Genomic DNA, 16,566 nt, shown 5'->3' on the forward strand with positions numbered 1-16,566 from the left:
GGTTGGGGCACAACCGGGCAGGGCTCCAAAGCCAAGGGTTTGACCTGGGATGCTCAGGACCATGGACCATGCTCAAGGGAGCAGAAAAACGCTCTCTATGTCAGATGCTGTAGGGAGGAAAAGCAGGACAAAATCTGGAGTTTAGGGTTGGGGAGGTGCCTTTTTTAAAAAAAAAGTTTTTATTGATTTTTTTTTTTGAGAGAGAGGGAGAGAGAAAGAGAGAGAGGAAGGGAGAGGGAGAGAGAGACAGAAACAACAATGATGAGAATCATTGATCAGCTGCCTTCTGCAAGTTCCACACTGGGGATCGAGCCTGCAGCTCAGGCATGTGCCCTGACAGGGAATGGAACCATGACCTCCTGGTTCCTAGGTCAACGCTCAACCGCTAAACCACACCTGCCAGGCAGGGAGGTGCCCTTTTTACACTTGGGGCATAGAAGCTCAGGGGGGTGCATTCACAGGGCAAGGGGAGGGCCTGGCTGAGCTGCCCCCTAGTGAGGGCCAGTCCCCTCCGTGGCCATCTATTCATGAAGTCTTTATGAGGCTGGGCCTACTTTGTAGTAACTGGGAGCTAGGAGAGGGTAGGACTCTGCCCCAGGCTTGCACTTGCCCTGCTGAAGCCGGCCTGGCCCTGCCTGATCTCTGGATCTTGTCCTGTTCCCCTGCTTTCTGCAGGGATCCGAAACGCAGTGGACAACTGTCCAAGGGTGCCCAACTCAGACCAGAAGGACGGTGATGGTGATGGTGTGGGGGATGTCTGTGATAACTGTCCCCAGAAGAGCAACCCAGACCAGGTGAGGGCAGGTCAGACCCCAGTGGGGTCAGACCCCTGGCTTGAGCTCCAGGCTGTTAACAAGACCGCAGCCCATTCCAAAGCAGCTGGAGGGGGTGTTCCTTGGGGTCAGGAGGACCTTTGCTCTTGAACTGGGCCTGGGTTGGAGGCTTCTGAGTTCCTCTGCTCTGATTGTGGACCCCTGCACCCCCTCCCCCAGAGGGATGTGGATCACGACTTTGTGGGAGACGCTTGTGACAGCGACCAAGACCAGTAAGGAGGCCTTCTAGGATGGGGGCTCAGGGTGGGCAGCCCCTGACCGGGCCCTGTGAGGATCTCATTGTTTCTCTGCCTCCCCCCACCCATTCTAGGGACGGGGATGGGCTCCAGGACTCCCGGGACAACTGCCCCACAGTGCCCAACAGCGCCCAGCAGGACTCAGACCGCGATGGACAGGGTGATGCCTGCGATGAGGATGACGACAACGACAGAGTCCCTGACAATCGGGACAACTGCCGCCTGGTGCCCAACCCCGGCCAGGAAGACTCAGATCGTAAGGCAGGGGGTGGGCCCCATGGTGGGACAGGGTGTGTGGAGCCACTGGGGCAGGTTTTCAAATGGGCGTGGTGGGGCCAATGGAAGGTATGGGCGTGGCCAGTAGCGGGAGTGGGCGGGGCTAGGCATGGAGTGGGGGGCCTGGCGCAGACCTCTCCACCTCAGGGTCTCCCACCTCCTCTCAGGGGATGGCGTAGGTGATGCGTGCCAGGGCGACTTCGACGCTGACAAGGTGGTGGACAAGATCGATGTTTGTCCAGAGAACGCCGAGGTCACCCTCACCGATTTTCGGGCCTTCCAGACGGTGGTGCTGGACCCCGAGGGTGACGCGCAAATAGACCCCAACTGGGTGGTGCTCAACCAGGTGGGAGCAGGGACCAGGCGGAAGGTGGGAGGAACTCAGAGCCCCCGCTGAGGGTGCTAACCTAGGGGCTGGAAAACTGAGGGCCCCCTGGCCAGGCTGAGGCCCCTCTTCCTTTGTCCTTATTAGGGGATGGAGATTGTGCAGACGATGAACAGCGACCCTGGCCTGGCTGTGGGTGAGACACTGGGAGGGGAAAGGCTCTGCAGGGAGATGCTCAGGGGCAGGGCCGGAGTGAGGGTGGGGCGAGGGCAGGTTGGGTCTGGGCTAGAGGCGGGTGGCTGAGGCTGGTCCAGGGCTCGGGGGCACGGCCGTGTCTGGATTCAGAGGGTAGGGATGGGGTGGGTGTACTGAGCGGGGAGTCCGGGCCCAGGGGCCAAGCTGGACTCTGGAGGGGTTGGTTCTGGGGAGTCCAGGATCCCATTGGTCACCTACTTCCCCAGGTTACACTGCTTTCAATGGCGTGGACTTCGAAGGCACATTTCATGTGAACACGGTCACGGACGATGACTACGCTGGCTTCATCTTTGGCTACCAGGACAGCTCGAGCTTCTACGTGGTCATGTGGAAGCAGATGGAGCAGACATACTGGCAGGCCAACCCCTTCCGTGCTGTGGCTGAACCTGGAATCCAGCTCAAGGTGTGCAGGGGGAGGGGGCCTCCTGACCTCTTGTTCCATGTCCTCTAGCAAGCCCCTAAACCCTTCCACAGAACCCCAAAGCTTTCACAGTCCCCCAGCATCATTCTATGGACTCAAAGTCTTCCTACCCACTTTCATCTCTCCTCTGGATTCACATAGGCCCCAAATACCTCCCATTTCCTCACAGGCCTTCAAACCCTCACCCAGCACCCCCAATCATCTTTTGGGCCCTGAAACCCTCTCACAGAGCCCAGAGCTTTCCCTCAGGTTCCAAATCCTCCTGCAGACCCCCTAGACTATGTTGCAGATATTTCCCAAATCCTCTAGACCCCCGTTTATCCCATAGACACCCAAAACTCTCTACAGGTCACTAAATCCCTCTCCAGACCCCCAAGTCTTCCCAGACCCCAAACCTTTTCACCGACTTCCATACCCTCTCATGAGTCCCCAGACCTCTGTTACCCCCCATGACCCACCTGCAAATGTCCATGTGGTGCTCAAGGAGGCTTCCTGTGGGTCTCCCATCCAGACCCCCCCCCCCCAAGACTCCGATCATTCCTCCATGACCTGAAGCAACCACCAGGCAGGGTTCTGAGAGGCTCCAGTGGCCTCTGTGGTCTCTGACCCTCTGCTCCTGTTCCTGGGCATGTCAGGCCGTAAAGTCCTCCACGGGCCCTGGGGAGCAGCTGCGGAATGCGCTGTGGCACACAGGGGACACAGCATCACAGGTGCGGCTGCTGTGGAAGGACCCCCGCAACGTGGGCTGGAAGGACAAGACGTCCTACCGCTGGTTCCTGCAGCACCGGCCCCAAGTGGGCTACATCAGGTGGGGACCCCACCCCTGCCAAGGGACTGAGTCCCTGCTCCACCCTGGCTCCTGGAAGGAGAGACCCTGGGGGCCTTGGTCCCCTTGTCTGTAAAACAGGTACAATGCAGGCAGCTAGAATGAACTGTGACTGGCCCTGGGGCATGACACCCCTCCTAGGACCCAGCACACAGTGGGGCCTCAGCTAGAAGGTGGGGTCTCACCCACACCCCATTTCTCAATCCCTACTCTGTACAGGAAATCCAGTTAGCACCTACTGTGTACAGGATCCTGGATATCCATTCTCACACAGGGAAACTGAGCTTCCGGTCAGGAACCCCACCTGCTCTGAGTATGGGTCCGGCAGGAGGGACTCATGGCCCCTACTCCGAGATAGGAGGGGCCCATCTTCCAGGGCAGGACGCCAAAACTCTGAGGTGCTTCACTGTCCCCTGCCCCCCTCTCCCCCAGAGTGCGGTTCTACGAGGGCCCTGAGCTGGTGGCTGACAGCAATGTGGTCTTGGATACAACTATGCGGGGTGGCCGTCTGGGTGTCTTCTGCTTCTCCCAGGAGAACATCATCTGGGCCAACCTGCGCTACCGCTGCAATGGTAAGAGGAGGGGGTAAGGGGGCGGGATGAGGGGAGGGCCTGCTAGATAGTGGGTCTGCCCTTTTGGCCTCACCCTTTCTCATTCATCTATCCTCTCTCCCTCCGCAGACACCATCCCGGAGGACTATGAGACGCAGGGGCTGCTGCAGGCCTAGGGATGGGTGGGGACCTGCCATTAGATGACGGCCACCCTCAGGCCTAGAGCACTGAGGGGCAGCCAACCTTGGGGGAGGGAAGAGATCAGAGAGGACAAAATAAAGTGTGTTCGGCAGGATGGTGGCTGTGGTCTCTGCTTTGGGGAGATGGTGGAGTCTGGCCTTACTGCCGACTTCCCTCCGAACTAACTAGCAGTGTCCAGTTGCTGCAGCTCTCCCACCCCTGAAGTCTCTGCTCCAGGATCCTGGGGGGTTAGTTGCTCCCCTTCCAGGACACAGGTCCAAGTAGCTGGCTAGTAGGGTGAGGTTGTGAGGGGCGCACATCTGTGTCCATATTCATGCGTGTGTGTGGTTCCCACCAGGTGTACCTGTCACACACATATTTCATCTCTGGGTTGGAGAATGGGGGCAGGAAAAAAGGGGAGGAGGCAGAGACGAAAACATTGGGTTTTTATTAGGTTTCATTACAAAGGATGCAAAGGTACAAAGACAAAAGCGTCCACGCCAGAGGACAGGCAGGGGCTGGCCGAGTGCGCCCTGAGCCGCCCGCCCCAGCCCGCCACGGGCACCCACACGCACGGCCCATGGGACATCCACAGCAGAGTGTACATGCTGGGGTGGGGGTGGGGGGCAGAGCCAGCCTGGGGACAGAGGGACACAGGTGGGGCAGGGCTCAGACCGATGAGTTTGCATATATTAGAAGTGCCACCCAGCCCCCTTGGGGGCAATTTCCTGGGGGGACACATTAGGGGGCAATGGACCTTGGCTGCCAAAGGCCTCCCTCCCAGGGCCCGGTGGGGAAGGCCATGGCAGTGTCCCCTTGTCCGAGTGGGCAAGAGGTCGGAAGTGACAGACTGGGCATCAATTGCCCCCAAATTCCAGAACCTGGCTCCTTGGGATGAGGTGTTGGGAACTGGCCAGGAGGATGGGAGGCAGAGGGAGCCATCTGCAGCCAGCATTACCCTGACACACAACCCTTGCCCTTCACCCCGATTGGGAGGGGCCCTGAGACCCATAGGTCTGAGCCAGTAACAGGAGGGAGTCTTAGGCCCAGTTCACAAGGGCCTTGCATCTGCTCTCCATGCCCTCAGGAGTACCCCAGCACCCAGCCCTGGGGGTGCAGGTAACCCTACCTCCCTCTCCTGGGGAGTGCCCAGTTGCCTGTGGCACGAGGGTAATGAAAGGCCTGAGCCCCACTCAGCCAGCACCCCTGAAGGAATGTCACAGGGGCCCCTGACTACATATGGGGGTCATACATACTGTGAGACCCCCAGGAGGTGGGAGCCCAGGGACCAAAAGGAATGGGGACAGAAACAGACCCAGCTGCACACTTACTCCAGGTAAGCCTCCCAGAGTGGGTGAGGCACTCAGTCCTCCCCCAGCTCTGCAGGCCACATGAGGCGGGCTCAGGTAGCCACAGACCCCTCACCTGGAATGCCGCCTGCAGGAGTGATGGGCCAGGACCAGGGTGCCCAGTACCATTGACCTTGAGGACCCCAAACCCAAGCTTTGACCACAGCTTCATCAGAACCCAGGGGCTGCTTTGTCAATCCCCTAAAGCTTCTAGAACCTCATATGGGGTTGGGGGTGCCTCCTGTGGAAAAGCAGAAAGTTGAGTCCAGTGGAGGGGGCATTGGAGGGATGTTTGGTTATGAACCAGCTTAGGGGCCCCATGGCTCCTTAGGGAAAGTCACTCATCAGGCCCAGGAACCTGACAGACAAGGTCCCCCATACTGAACATCTGGCCCCAGCAGAATGCATGAATGGATATGGGGCCCCTTGCCCTCCCTCCACACAGCGCCTCATCTGACAGAGCTGACCTCACCCACTCCACTGTGACACATGGGCCTCACAACAGACCACCCCACTGGATGTCCTTCCAGGAGTTCGGCCAATGAAAATCAGGTCAAACACACTAACCACTCAGAACCCTCCTTTACCCTGAAAACCCATGAGCAGATAACAGCACAGAGGGCCCAAAAGGCCAGCCCACGCAAGGGGGTGGGGAGGCATCCCTGGGGAAAGGTCAAGAAGCACACAGCCCTGCCCTCGATAGCTGGTCCCAGGGACCCCTGTGGGGTGCTGGACCCACCTTAATTAGGGCCCCTTCTACTGTGGCTTGTCCCCACTGGGGAGCCTGGCCAACTTTTGAATACCATTGGCTGTGAGTCCCCAAATTTTGCTGAGGGGTTGACCTGCCCCCCTGAGCTTTCCACTGAGGGTCTCAAGCACCTCTGCCCCAAGAGACTGGCACTCACCCTTCCTGCCCAGAAGTGTCAAGGGGAGGGGGCTGCAGGACACTCCAAACAGTGCTACCTGTCTTCCCCCTGTAAGGGCATGGAGCGGGGAGGTCAGCATGGGCACCTGTGATGGGGGATGTGATCCCGAGACCCTGTCTTCTCCTCCAGTCAGTCCTGGGTACAACCCTCTTCTCTGGAGAATATAGAGAGTCGCTAACTCCAGGATCCATCTCAGCCCATGAGCTACCTAGAGGAACAAACTCATTGCCCTGGGGACTTGGAGGGAAGAGGGTAAACTGAGGCAGATGCGGATAGGCCAGGCAGTTTGAGCTCCCAGAGGAAAGGTTTGCACAGCTGAGGGGGCTCAGCTAAAGCCAGGAGCACTAGGAAGAGGGCAGCCGGGGGACCTGGATGGCCTTTGAGCCCCTGTGGGCTCAGTGTCCAGGCTTGAAGTCCAGTCTTGCCCCGAGCTTGTGAGTAGGACATGGGCGGTAGGTCTACATACAGAATATAGGCACAGGCCCGCCCTTCCTGGTGCAGCTTACCTAAAATCACAGTATTTTCACATCACAAGTCAAAAGACTGATTCCCTTAGGCTGTCTTGCCTCAGAAAGTCTTGGCAACTCAAGAATATTTAGTAGAGAAGTGATATTTAAGAAAAAAAAAATTCCCTGTTGCAGACCCCAGGAGGCCTCCCAAGGCCCAGGAAGACGTGGAGATGCCTGACCACTGGCTCCTGGTGGGGCCCCCTCCGAGGATAGCTCTGCACCTACACCTCTCATAGGCAGAGGATGCATGTTAATACAATGTTACCTGTGCTCCAGGCCATGGGCCTCTCCTGTCTGCACCTAGAACTGGTGCTGGACAGATGGGAAGCGTGGGCTGACAAGGCTCCCTCACTGGATCCCAAAGCCTTGTTTGAAAATTGCATCCAGGAAGGTTGCTTGTAATTATATTAAGGCCATTTTTTAAAAAGTTCTACATACAAGTCTAATGGTAACCAAACTCTTCTATGTACATGTAGATGTTCTTTTTTTTTTTTTAAAAAAAAGTCCCCATCTCTGTCCCCAGTCCCTGCCACAGTAAAAGGATAGGCCCTGGACCTGGACAGACTGACACTGTGCTCCTCCAGCCCAGACAATGGTGGCGGGGCCAAGTGACTGAGGGAGACCTTCTCACAAGTGTGGCTGCCCGGCTGCTTGGATACGTGCTAACAGCCTGGCCAAGAAGCAAAAAGGAAGGACGATTGCTGGGATCAAATCCAGCTCCCACTGAAAGGGCTCCCACAGCCTAGGCAGAAGGGTGGCCACTACCACCACAAAGAAATAACGCCGGGCAGAAGTGTCAGCTCAACAGCATGTGGAGGAGCAAGTTGAGATGCAACTTGGGGACTGAAACAGAGATTCCTAGTAAAGCTGCCAACAGAAAACAGAGCCAGCCTGCCACCCCCTCGAAGGGCCTGGAGGGCAGAGGGATGGTCACCTCTGCCTATCAAGGCACTTTGAGAAGCAAGCACCTAGAAATCCACCACTAAAAACTCGCTGCTCTTTGCCTCCAAACCCAGTCCTACCAGGAGGAGCAACAACAGAAGTGGCCAGCGGGATGTCAGCTGGTTCTCAGGATGGGGAGAGACAACTTCATCTGGGGTGTCTAGGAACAGAGTGGCCACAGCTGCTGCCAGCCTCAGGGTCTGGGACACACCAGCCCTGAGGACTGGCGGGCACCGTTAGGGCTAGGCAGAGCCAGGCCTTCTCCAGACCCTTAATAAAAGCAGGGGTTCCTTCTCCGAAGTCTGTTACGTAGCCAGAGAAAAGGCGCCTCCAGTCACCCAAGCTTCTGTCAGAGTCCTCGCCTGGCACAACCTGCCCTCACTGGGCTGGGCAGCCACTCAACCCTTCTGTTTTGAGATAACTTGAGGTGAAACTAATGAGGCTAGGGTCACAGCTCAGATGGCAGGCTGCTTCCAGTTAGCTTTAAAACATGTGTAATGGAGTATTTCAGGAATAAAAAGATGCTCTCAGGCAAGTATTGGCTTGAAGGAGTCAGCTACTTATCTACAGCCAAAATGGAAATACAGACCAAAAGAAACAACAAAAAAATACAACAAAAATGCCCTGGCCACCCCCTTCCCACACGTCTGTAAATAACAGTAACAGTGACCACAGAACAGAGCAGGAAAGATGAAAACAAGTTCTAAACCCACCCCTAGAAATAACCCGACTCCACATTCGTTCTCTAGCAGGTCCTGTCATCCTGGCCGGCGGCTTCCTGACAGAGGCAGCCCCAGAGGGACCTGGTGCAGGGGTAGGTGAGGCAGGAGGAGGCTGGGAAGATCTAGCTGCTCTGTTTACATCTTTGTATCCACCCCCATGGGAAGGGTTCTAGCATTCTGTTTGCTCAGGAATATAAAAGACAGCAATCAAAATAGTGTTTATTTTGCACTGGGTCTGTCCCACTCTCTGGCGTTCTCTCCCTTTTGTCGGGTGGGGATGGCTCTCTACCTAACCACAACCTGGGGGTGGCAGGTGCGGGGTGGAGGGTAGGAACCAGGGATGAAGGAAGGCAGTGAGAGCTGGACAACAGTCGGAAATGCACATTGCCCACCACAGTGAGGAGCAGACCCCGGTGCCGCCCAGGCCTGTGGCCCCGCCCAACATGCTTTCTGCATCTTACAGGGACTGATGGCTCATGGCCTGGGGTGGGAGCTGAAAGTGTGTGCACAGGGCGGAGTCCTAGAGGGCAACTCACAGCCTCCCAAGGGAGGTGAACAGCCGAGGGAGGGCGGGGGCGGGAGTGCTTGGCGGTATTGCAAGCTCAGAATCACAAGCTCGGCCGTTTGCAGGGACAGAGTGTGCAGTCCCTGGGCTCAGGGAGACTCCGTTGGGACCACTGACCGGCGGGGTGACGGAGCCGGGGCTGGGCAGCAGAGTGCTGGGTGTGCACTCACAGACGGTCCATCCGGAAGGTGTCCTCGGTGGCCGGGTCGGCCAGGACCATGTCAGGGTCATTGAGCATGTGCAGTCCATCCAGGGTCAGGGGGTCAATCTTGAGTTCATCCAGAGGGAACTGGCTGTCAGAGTCGAAGCTGACATCGCCAACCCCAACCAGCGTGCTGGTCAGTTCTTTAGAGAGGCTGGGAGGGGACTCTCCTGTCACTGGATTAGGGGGACACAAAAGTCAGCTCAGTCTTGGTTCCCTACCCCCACATTCAGGGAAGAGGGCTTGGGCCACCCCAGGGAACATTTTTAGCTGCCAGGACTAGGGAAGGGGGTGCTACTAACATCATGTGGACACCAGGGACACTGCTCAACACCACAATGCACAGGCTGGCCCTACCCAGAGAAAGATCCAGCCCCAGACATCAGCAGGTAGCCTCCTCCCGTGTCAGAGAAGCAGGCTGGGCATGCACATCTAGGGCCCTCCCTGTGGCATGGAGGAAGTCTTGTTCCTCTACAGAGACCCTGGTTCAAACCTGGAATCCCTCCTCTACTTGTGAGGAGTCCCCAAGCCTGTTTCCCCATCTAGGAACCAGTATAAAAGTCTCCATCTTGCCCAGCCAGAGTTGCTCAGTGGTTGAGTGTCAACCTGTGAACTAGGAAGTCGCGGTTCAATTCCCCGGCAAGGCTCATGCCTGGGCTGTGGGCTTGATCCCCAGTGGGTGGCATGCAGGAGGCAGCCAATCGATGATTCTCTCTCATCATTAATGTTCTATCTCTCTCTCCCTCTCTGAAATCAATAAACACACACACATAAATATATGTATATATGTTTAAAAGTATCCATCTTTCTGGATTGTCAGGGTCATCATGGGGGCCTGGTCCTCCTCAGGTACCTGAGGCACCGTCAGGGTAGGGAGGAAGTACTGGGTCTATACTTGGGGTCCCAACCTTGGGGGGACTCTGGGCATCGACCTATCCATCCTGGAGATTTGAGTGGGGACCATCAGGGGAGGGGGTGTCCACCTCAATCCCACACAGCCCTGGCTTATAAGGAAACTACTTCCTTCTTCAATAAAACCAAGAACCTTCGGTGGAGGGAAGCAGGGGTGATGGGGTGGAGAGGGCATCACAGGTCTGGGCTCTGCTACATGGAGCAGGACTTCCTCACACACACACCTGGGCACTATACTCAGGCCGTTTGAGACACATACTGCAGCGTGTACAAGCTGTTACACTCCTGTTGACTGCACAGGAAGCACCCCTCCTGCCATGCAGGGCTCACCCCCTGCCATGGTCACTTATATTCCCAACACACTCAGCTAACTGTCTTCAGGTGCCTGGGTGGCAGGCATAGGGCTGGGAGAGTGACTTGCTCTGAGCACAAGGTGCTATATGCCTGGTGTGGGGTCCAGGTGTATGTCCCCCTTGCCTGTCTGCAGCCCAGCAGCGATTCAAGGTTAGGAACAGGGGTCTGGTCTCTCTGGGTCCACACCAAAGGCAGGGACACCTCAGTTGTGTCATGACTCACCCTATAGGGCAGCGAGTTCCATCTCCCCCAGGGCTGAGACCTATGACAGGGACACCAGGACTGAGACCCCTGCCCAGGACACCTCACACAGGACCTCACCTGTGAGAATGATGTTGGGGATACTGCTGTGGCTGGGATAACCAAGCTGCTGTGTGTCTTGCAGGTTCCCATGGCTGCCCGTCAGGCCCATCATGGCCGCCTGCGAGTAGTTGAGTGTAGAACCCGGGCTGTACAGACTGCTGGAGCTGATGGCGGTCTCCAACATGTTGAACTGCTCCAGCTGGAGGGGACACAGGGTGTGAGGCCGGCCACTGAGCACTGCTGCTGTGGGAAGGGCTGCCTGAGACTTCCGGACCACCTCTTCTGCAGGATGCCTAGAGCTGTGCTCAGGTCCACCCTCGTGAGGGCTGCTCACACGAGTCCCTCTGCCCTGGGGTATCGCCGTCTCCTAACCCACATGGGCCTGCCCACATACACACCCTCAGGGCTTGCAGGATGGATGGATGGATAAATGGATAGATGGTTGAGTGACCAGCTCCAGGTAGCGGCCAGCCCCTCCTGTGCCCGCATGCCTGATTCTGGCCTCCACACAAAGCCAACTTGACCTCCCGCAAACTCACATGCATGGCGCACGCCAAGTGCCACTGTGACAGCCACTGCCCATCCCTGCAGGCGTTCACTGACACACCAGGTGCACACGCCAGGAGAGGCAAAGGCAGTCACATGCTCCACTGCCTGTAGACAGGAGAGGCTAGGAGCAGAGCTCACTCCCGAGGGCGGGCGGGGTCCGGGCAAGCATTTGCTGAGGGCGCTGTGGCCCGGGCACCCGCTCACCTGGTGGGACAGAGCATTGGCCTGCCTGGCCGCCATCTGCTGCTCATAGTACGAGTCCCCAAACACGCTGCCCAGGGTGGAAGAGTGCTGCAGATAGAAGAGAGGCTTGCTGTTGTCATGATCCCCACTAGGTTGGGGGGGGGGGTGTTCCTATAGGCCGGTTGAGCCCACAGCGAGGGCCCTGAGACCTAGTGAAGGATGCACGAGACAAGGGAGGTGGATGACAGCTATTCCAGGGCGCCTACACTGAGCTGACAACTCCCCCATCTCAGGATGACGGCTTCTTTCTCCTGCCTGCTGGGGGCGGGATGGCTCTACACCCTGACATTTCCCAAGAACGCCACCCCATCTCCTTTCCTTCAGCTCAGATGTAGGTGACCTCCTTTCTGACAGACAGAAGATGAGGGAGTGGGGGATATGAGGATCAGGAACCCTGACAAGTCCCAGAGGAAAGCATGTAACTGGTACCAAGGCACAAGATTCCCTAAATATTCAGAATGGGACGAGCACTTGGTGAGTTTTGACAGGCCTCTGTTGACACATGTGGACAGGATGAGTGCAGAGCAAACACAGGACAGGCACTCAGAAAGCCCCCTCTCACCTGCTGACTCCTGGCAGCCAGCCCTCGAGACCCCAGGGCTCACTGGTGGGCATGCAGCCCATTCCTGCTTGTTCAAGGCTGGCCAGGGAAGGGGACTGGGAGATGCTCCTGGGAGAGAAGCAGGGGGCTAGGACCTCAGAGGTGGTGGAAACACCAGAAAGAGCTTGGAGCCCCTGCCCATTCTGGAGATACTGCCAGGGATGGTGGGATGGAGCCTGGCAGGATGTGGGAGGGAGGAGAGGGATGGCTGGTGTGTACCGGCTGCACCTGAAACACCAGGTCTGGACAGATATATTCCCAGCCCAGACCCAAAGTGTCTCTTCTGCAGGACGGGGTGGCTCATCGAAGTTGCTGCACCGTGGCCATTCCCAGGCGTCATCCTCTCAAATGTCTCCACAGATCAAAGGCCCTAGAACCTTCCCTCTGAGTTCCCTGTTCTAGAAAGGTCCCCACATGCTTGACAATGGCAAGGCTTGAGTCTCAGGCTTCCATTCCAGACAAGGATTGGCCACAAACCCACTGGCTGCTCCAGGTGGTCAGTGGGCTGAGAGCAGAAAGGGACAGATGGCTACCCTGGTGGGCAGGGAGGCTCCTGGGGACGAATGTTCTATTCAAACACCAGGGAAGAGTTAAAAATTACCAGCGTTAGGTTTAAAAAAGGGGCTGAAGGTTTTGGCTCGCTTTGCCCATGAAGGAGGTGGCAGGTTTCTTCTGAGACACCTGTTCCTGTCCCTGTGGCCTTGGCCCCAGAGAGGCCCAGCATACACAGGGGACCTCAGGCCACAGTTTCTCTTGTGAGGAGGCCATGAGAGTTTGCAGGAAGGTCTGCTCAGAACTGAAGAGGGAGGCAGCACACAAGACACGATCTCAACTGCTTGAGGCTCAGTGCATCTGCTCAAGGCCAGGGAGGCACAGGCCTATGGGGCTGATGACTGTGTCCTGGAGGACTCAACCTACAAAAGGAAGTCAGGTCTGCCCTCCGAACAAGCCCATTGCCCCTCTAAGCCAGTGTCTCTGGTTGGGGTCAGACAGCCTGATGGCCCCGTCCTCACACCTGAGTTAGCAGCCTGCATCCCTTGACAGATGGACCGACACACAGATGGTGGCTTGACACGACAGGAAAAGGCTCTGCCTGGGATGGACCACTTTGGTAGAGACAAATCTCTCCTGAAAGAAATCTACTTGACCCTCAAATTCCTGTCCTGCTTTGAATTAGAGGGATGCTACTCAGGGATTGGCCCCAGGGAGGGCTGCCCATCTGGGACAGGTCCCACCTGCTGCCTCCCCTGCCAGGTGCAGCTCCTCCAGCCTGCTATATCCCACGGTACCACATGACGAGACCACCTTCTGGGAGGCATGAGAACTCAGAGTTGGGGTGCATGAACAGAGAGCATGCAGACATCAGGCCGAGCCCTGGCCTGTCCCAAGCTTACTGCCACCCTCTCCGCCTGCCTACGGAGCAGGAGGCTGCACACTGACGGTCCCAGCAGGATCCCTGGCGGCTGTGGGTGTGGAGGCAGCACCTGAGGGCCCCTCCTATAGCAGATGAAGCCTCAAGTCCTCCCTGAACGGGATGCCCACTGTCCCAACACAGGTCTGGGTTCAGGGTGCACGTCTGAGCTGGGGACAAGGGGGCCTGATGTCTTTCCTGCCTGTCTAGAGGGGCAGCTCTGCTCCTTGCTCTATGCAGAAAGGCGAATCCTCTCTCCCCTTGGCTGAGAATAAGGCTTGGGGCCTGGGGCACTGCAGGGGCTCCTAGGGGTTTCTCAACTTAGTGATATTTTGGGGACTGAGGGGCAGAGTCCTGGAGAGGCTTCACTGCAAGTGAGATGTCTTGGGCCCAGATGTCAGCTTTTCAAGCACCCCTTCCTCTCTGACGGAACATTCCAGATGGAATATGGCTACAGCCGAGCCAGGCTAAGGGGAACCCTGAGGAACCTGGACAGGGTGTGTGCATATTAGGTATCAGGGACCAACTGTGCCAGGTGTGGGAGAGTAACCTGCATCTGACAGGGCCTAGGGCCTAGGGTCAGCCTGTCTCATCTGTGGAAGGGGAACAAGGACCTGACAGGCTATAGTACTGTTCAGAGAAGCTTTCTGGGGGACACACCTTCCTAGGGGGTAAAGGGGAGGGAAGGGGGCTGAGTAGTCAACACCCCCACAACTGGCTATCACCTTAGCTTTGCTCCAAAATAAGGGGAACACCCCCCACTCTCAAAAGCCTCAAGACACCAGGCCTCAGGGTGGTCAGACGCAGGTGAGGACATGTTAACAGGCTATTGGATGCCATGTTTGAGCTACACTTGGGGCTGTCCCCAACCATGGACGAGGAGCTGGGGTGTGGCTGACACTGAGATCCTGTATGTGCCCTGACCAGGGATCAAACCCACAACCTTGGTGCATCGGGACAACACTAACCAGCTGAGCTACCTGGCCAGGGCCGGCACTGTGATCTTTAACAGGCTGAGGAGCCCACCACCTCCAGCTGGGGCTTTGCACAGACCAGAGGAGCAGCGGGAACGAGGGGCAGCACCTTCTCCTCCCAGCCCCATGGAGCGGACGAGATGGGATGATGTGAGGCATGAGGCACAGATGGCAGGCAAGGGCACAGGGGGGCGAGGTGAGCTGGGGATGGAGTGGCGGCATCCCTTACTTGTGGGGAGCTCCCAGGGGAGAAGCCTTGATTGGAGACGGGTGAGGTGGGAGACTGGTTGGCTGGGGAGCCGGCACTAGTGCGGTACTGCTGCAGAGCCGGGGCCTGTGACGACAAACAGGTCAGGACGTGGAGGCCCCAGCCCGGCTCCCAGCTGAGCCTCCCACAAGCCCCCACCCCTCAGTGGGTAGAGGACCTGGGGCCAGAGCTCGGGGCCTCAGGGGTACCTGCCTCCAAACCCAGCTCCCAGGTGTTGGGGGCTGGAGTCAGAGAACCTAGAACCGAGCGTCATGGAATTGTCCTGATGGGCTGTGGGGGAGTAAGGGTTGGGTCCACCTCGATTCAACATGCTTTAAAACAACCACACTACGTACATGTGCACACAGCTACACACATGCACACTCACACACACGAAGGCAGAGATGGCCTAGGACTGGGTGGGCAGGCGTTGCCTTTTGCTCCTGACTCTGGATGGATCCCTGGCTCTCTCAGTCCCGAGTCTGTACTGGCACATCCTGCCCACCTCAAAATGGTGGTACTAACAGCAGGACTCCCAGCACTAAGAAGTCACCATCACTGGCATGGCTTAGCACAAGCCTGATGGGCTCATGCTCTCCAGAGACCTCAGAGGGCTGGCTACCTCCCTGTTCAAAGGCAGAGGACCCTGGCTTCTTACCAGGCCCTGGTTTCTCACCACAGATGAGACAGGCTGGGCCAGGATCTGGATTTAAACGCTGCCTGACCTCTCTGAGCCTGCTGTTCATGGAGGCCCAAGGCCCTATGAGTGCTCAGTCTCTCCATTTCCTCAGTGACCTACTCTGAGCAGTTTGTGATGGGGGTTGAGCCTGGGTGGGGCATGGGAGCTCAATTAATAGGGTGTGGGTGGCACCAGTGTGTCACTTGGTGAAGACCAGGAAAATGTCCAGAGAGATGCTCTTGCCTGGGAGAGTCTGCAGAAACTCTGGAGGAGACTGCCTGTGCCCCAAGGGAGCCAGCTGTCCCTGGGGGTACCAGGAGATAGACTCTCTGACCTGGGAGCCTGGGGAGGCACTGTGTGTGCACCTGGTTTGAATACCCGTGCCCACAATGTCCACCCAGCTCCATAGTAGCCAGGCCCCACTGCAGGAGGGTATTGGGGAGCTGGGTGCCCAAGTTGGCTCCAGCATCAGTGCTGCCCCCACACTTGCTGTGTTAATGCTAAAGGAAAGGCTTGGGTACTTTCCTGTGTGTGTGTGTGTGGGGGGGGGGGCCGCTTGCCTGCTGAGGGGTTGGAGCAGCTTGGAAATGTGGGTCTCTACTGTTAGGTCACCTGACCACCAGCTTTGGGGGGTGGCTGTTCTTTGCAGAGCACATGATGTTCTGAGAGCTTTATCCCCTGGCTGTTAGCTGAAGGCTGAATGGGGAGGGCTCACTGTGCCCCAAACATGGGTCTCTGTTCCTTTGGATGTGGCCAAAGGTAGCAATGACCACCCTCTTCCCACCAGAGTAATCAGGGTCAAACTCTGAACAATCAGGAAGCTTTGGGTTTGAGGAGGTAAAAACCTAGCTCAGCCCTGGTAGGGCATCCAATGGTCTGAGCTGCAGTCCCTGGCTGGGCAGAGGGTCCCATGGTTTGAGCCGCAGCTCCCCTGCCCCAGCCCAGGAAGTGGGTCCCATGGTCCCATCTTATAACTGAGCTGCAGCCCTGGTCCAGGCAGGGGGGTCCCAGGGTCTGAGCTAAAGCCCCCGGCTCAGACACTGTGCTGCATCCCTTCCTCCCCTCCAAGTTCACCTCTGACCCTCTGGCTTGCAGATGCCTGTGCCTCAGGCCCTGAGAGCTGTGCTCTCCTTACCTCCTGGGAAGCCCTGTTTTGGATGGGAAGGGAAGGGGCA

At 57.4% G+C, this 16,566-nt stretch overlaps 2 protein-coding genes across 2 annotated transcripts in view; one reads left to right on the forward strand and one right to left on the reverse strand.

Annotated features, from left to right (window-relative positions):
* The window catches only part of COMP (cartilage oligomeric matrix protein), a gene marked incomplete at its 5' end in the record, with an annotated part of 6,874 nt that extends 2,856 nt beyond the window's left edge, over nt 1-4,018 (forward strand). Inside the window, 10 exons of the mRNA XM_005873899.2 lie at nt 1; nt 676-794; nt 993-1,045; nt 1,144-1,325; nt 1,513-1,691; nt 1,818-1,866; nt 2,132-2,328; nt 2,982-3,154; nt 3,605-3,744; nt 3,853-4,018. The exon at nt 1 is cut by the window's left edge and continues 177 nt beyond it. Coding sequence (XP_005873961.2) covers nt 1; nt 676-794; nt 993-1,045; nt 1,144-1,325; nt 1,513-1,691; nt 1,818-1,866; nt 2,132-2,328; nt 2,982-3,154; nt 3,605-3,744; nt 3,853-3,899 — 1,140 coding nt within the window. The remainder of the gene's footprint in view (nt 2-675; nt 795-992; nt 1,046-1,143; nt 1,326-1,512; nt 1,692-1,817; nt 1,867-2,131; nt 2,329-2,981; nt 3,155-3,604; nt 3,745-3,852) is intronic.
* Nucleotides 4,019-4,330: 312 nt separating this feature from the next.
* The window catches only part of CRTC1 (CREB regulated transcription coactivator 1), a 32,692-nt gene continuing 20,456 nt past the window's right edge, over nt 4,331-16,566 (reverse strand). Inside the window, exons 12-15 of the mRNA XM_014545804.1 lie at nt 14,695-14,799; nt 11,441-11,527; nt 10,706-10,886; nt 4,331-9,294 (exon numbers count right to left, since the gene is read on the reverse strand). Of these exons, the coding sequence (XP_014401290.1) occupies nt 9,083-9,294; nt 10,706-10,886; nt 11,441-11,527; nt 14,695-14,799 (585 nt within the window). The 3' untranslated portion in view covers nt 4,331-9,082. The remainder of the gene's footprint in view (nt 9,295-10,705; nt 10,887-11,440; nt 11,528-14,694; nt 14,800-16,566) is intronic.

Source organism: Myotis brandtii, unplaced genomic scaffold (genome assembly GCF_000412655.1).
Source record: "Myotis brandtii unplaced genomic scaffold, ASM41265v1 scaffold421, whole genome shotgun sequence".
NCBI classification, from domain to species: Eukaryota; Metazoa; Chordata; class Mammalia; order Chiroptera; family Vespertilionidae; genus Myotis; species Myotis brandtii.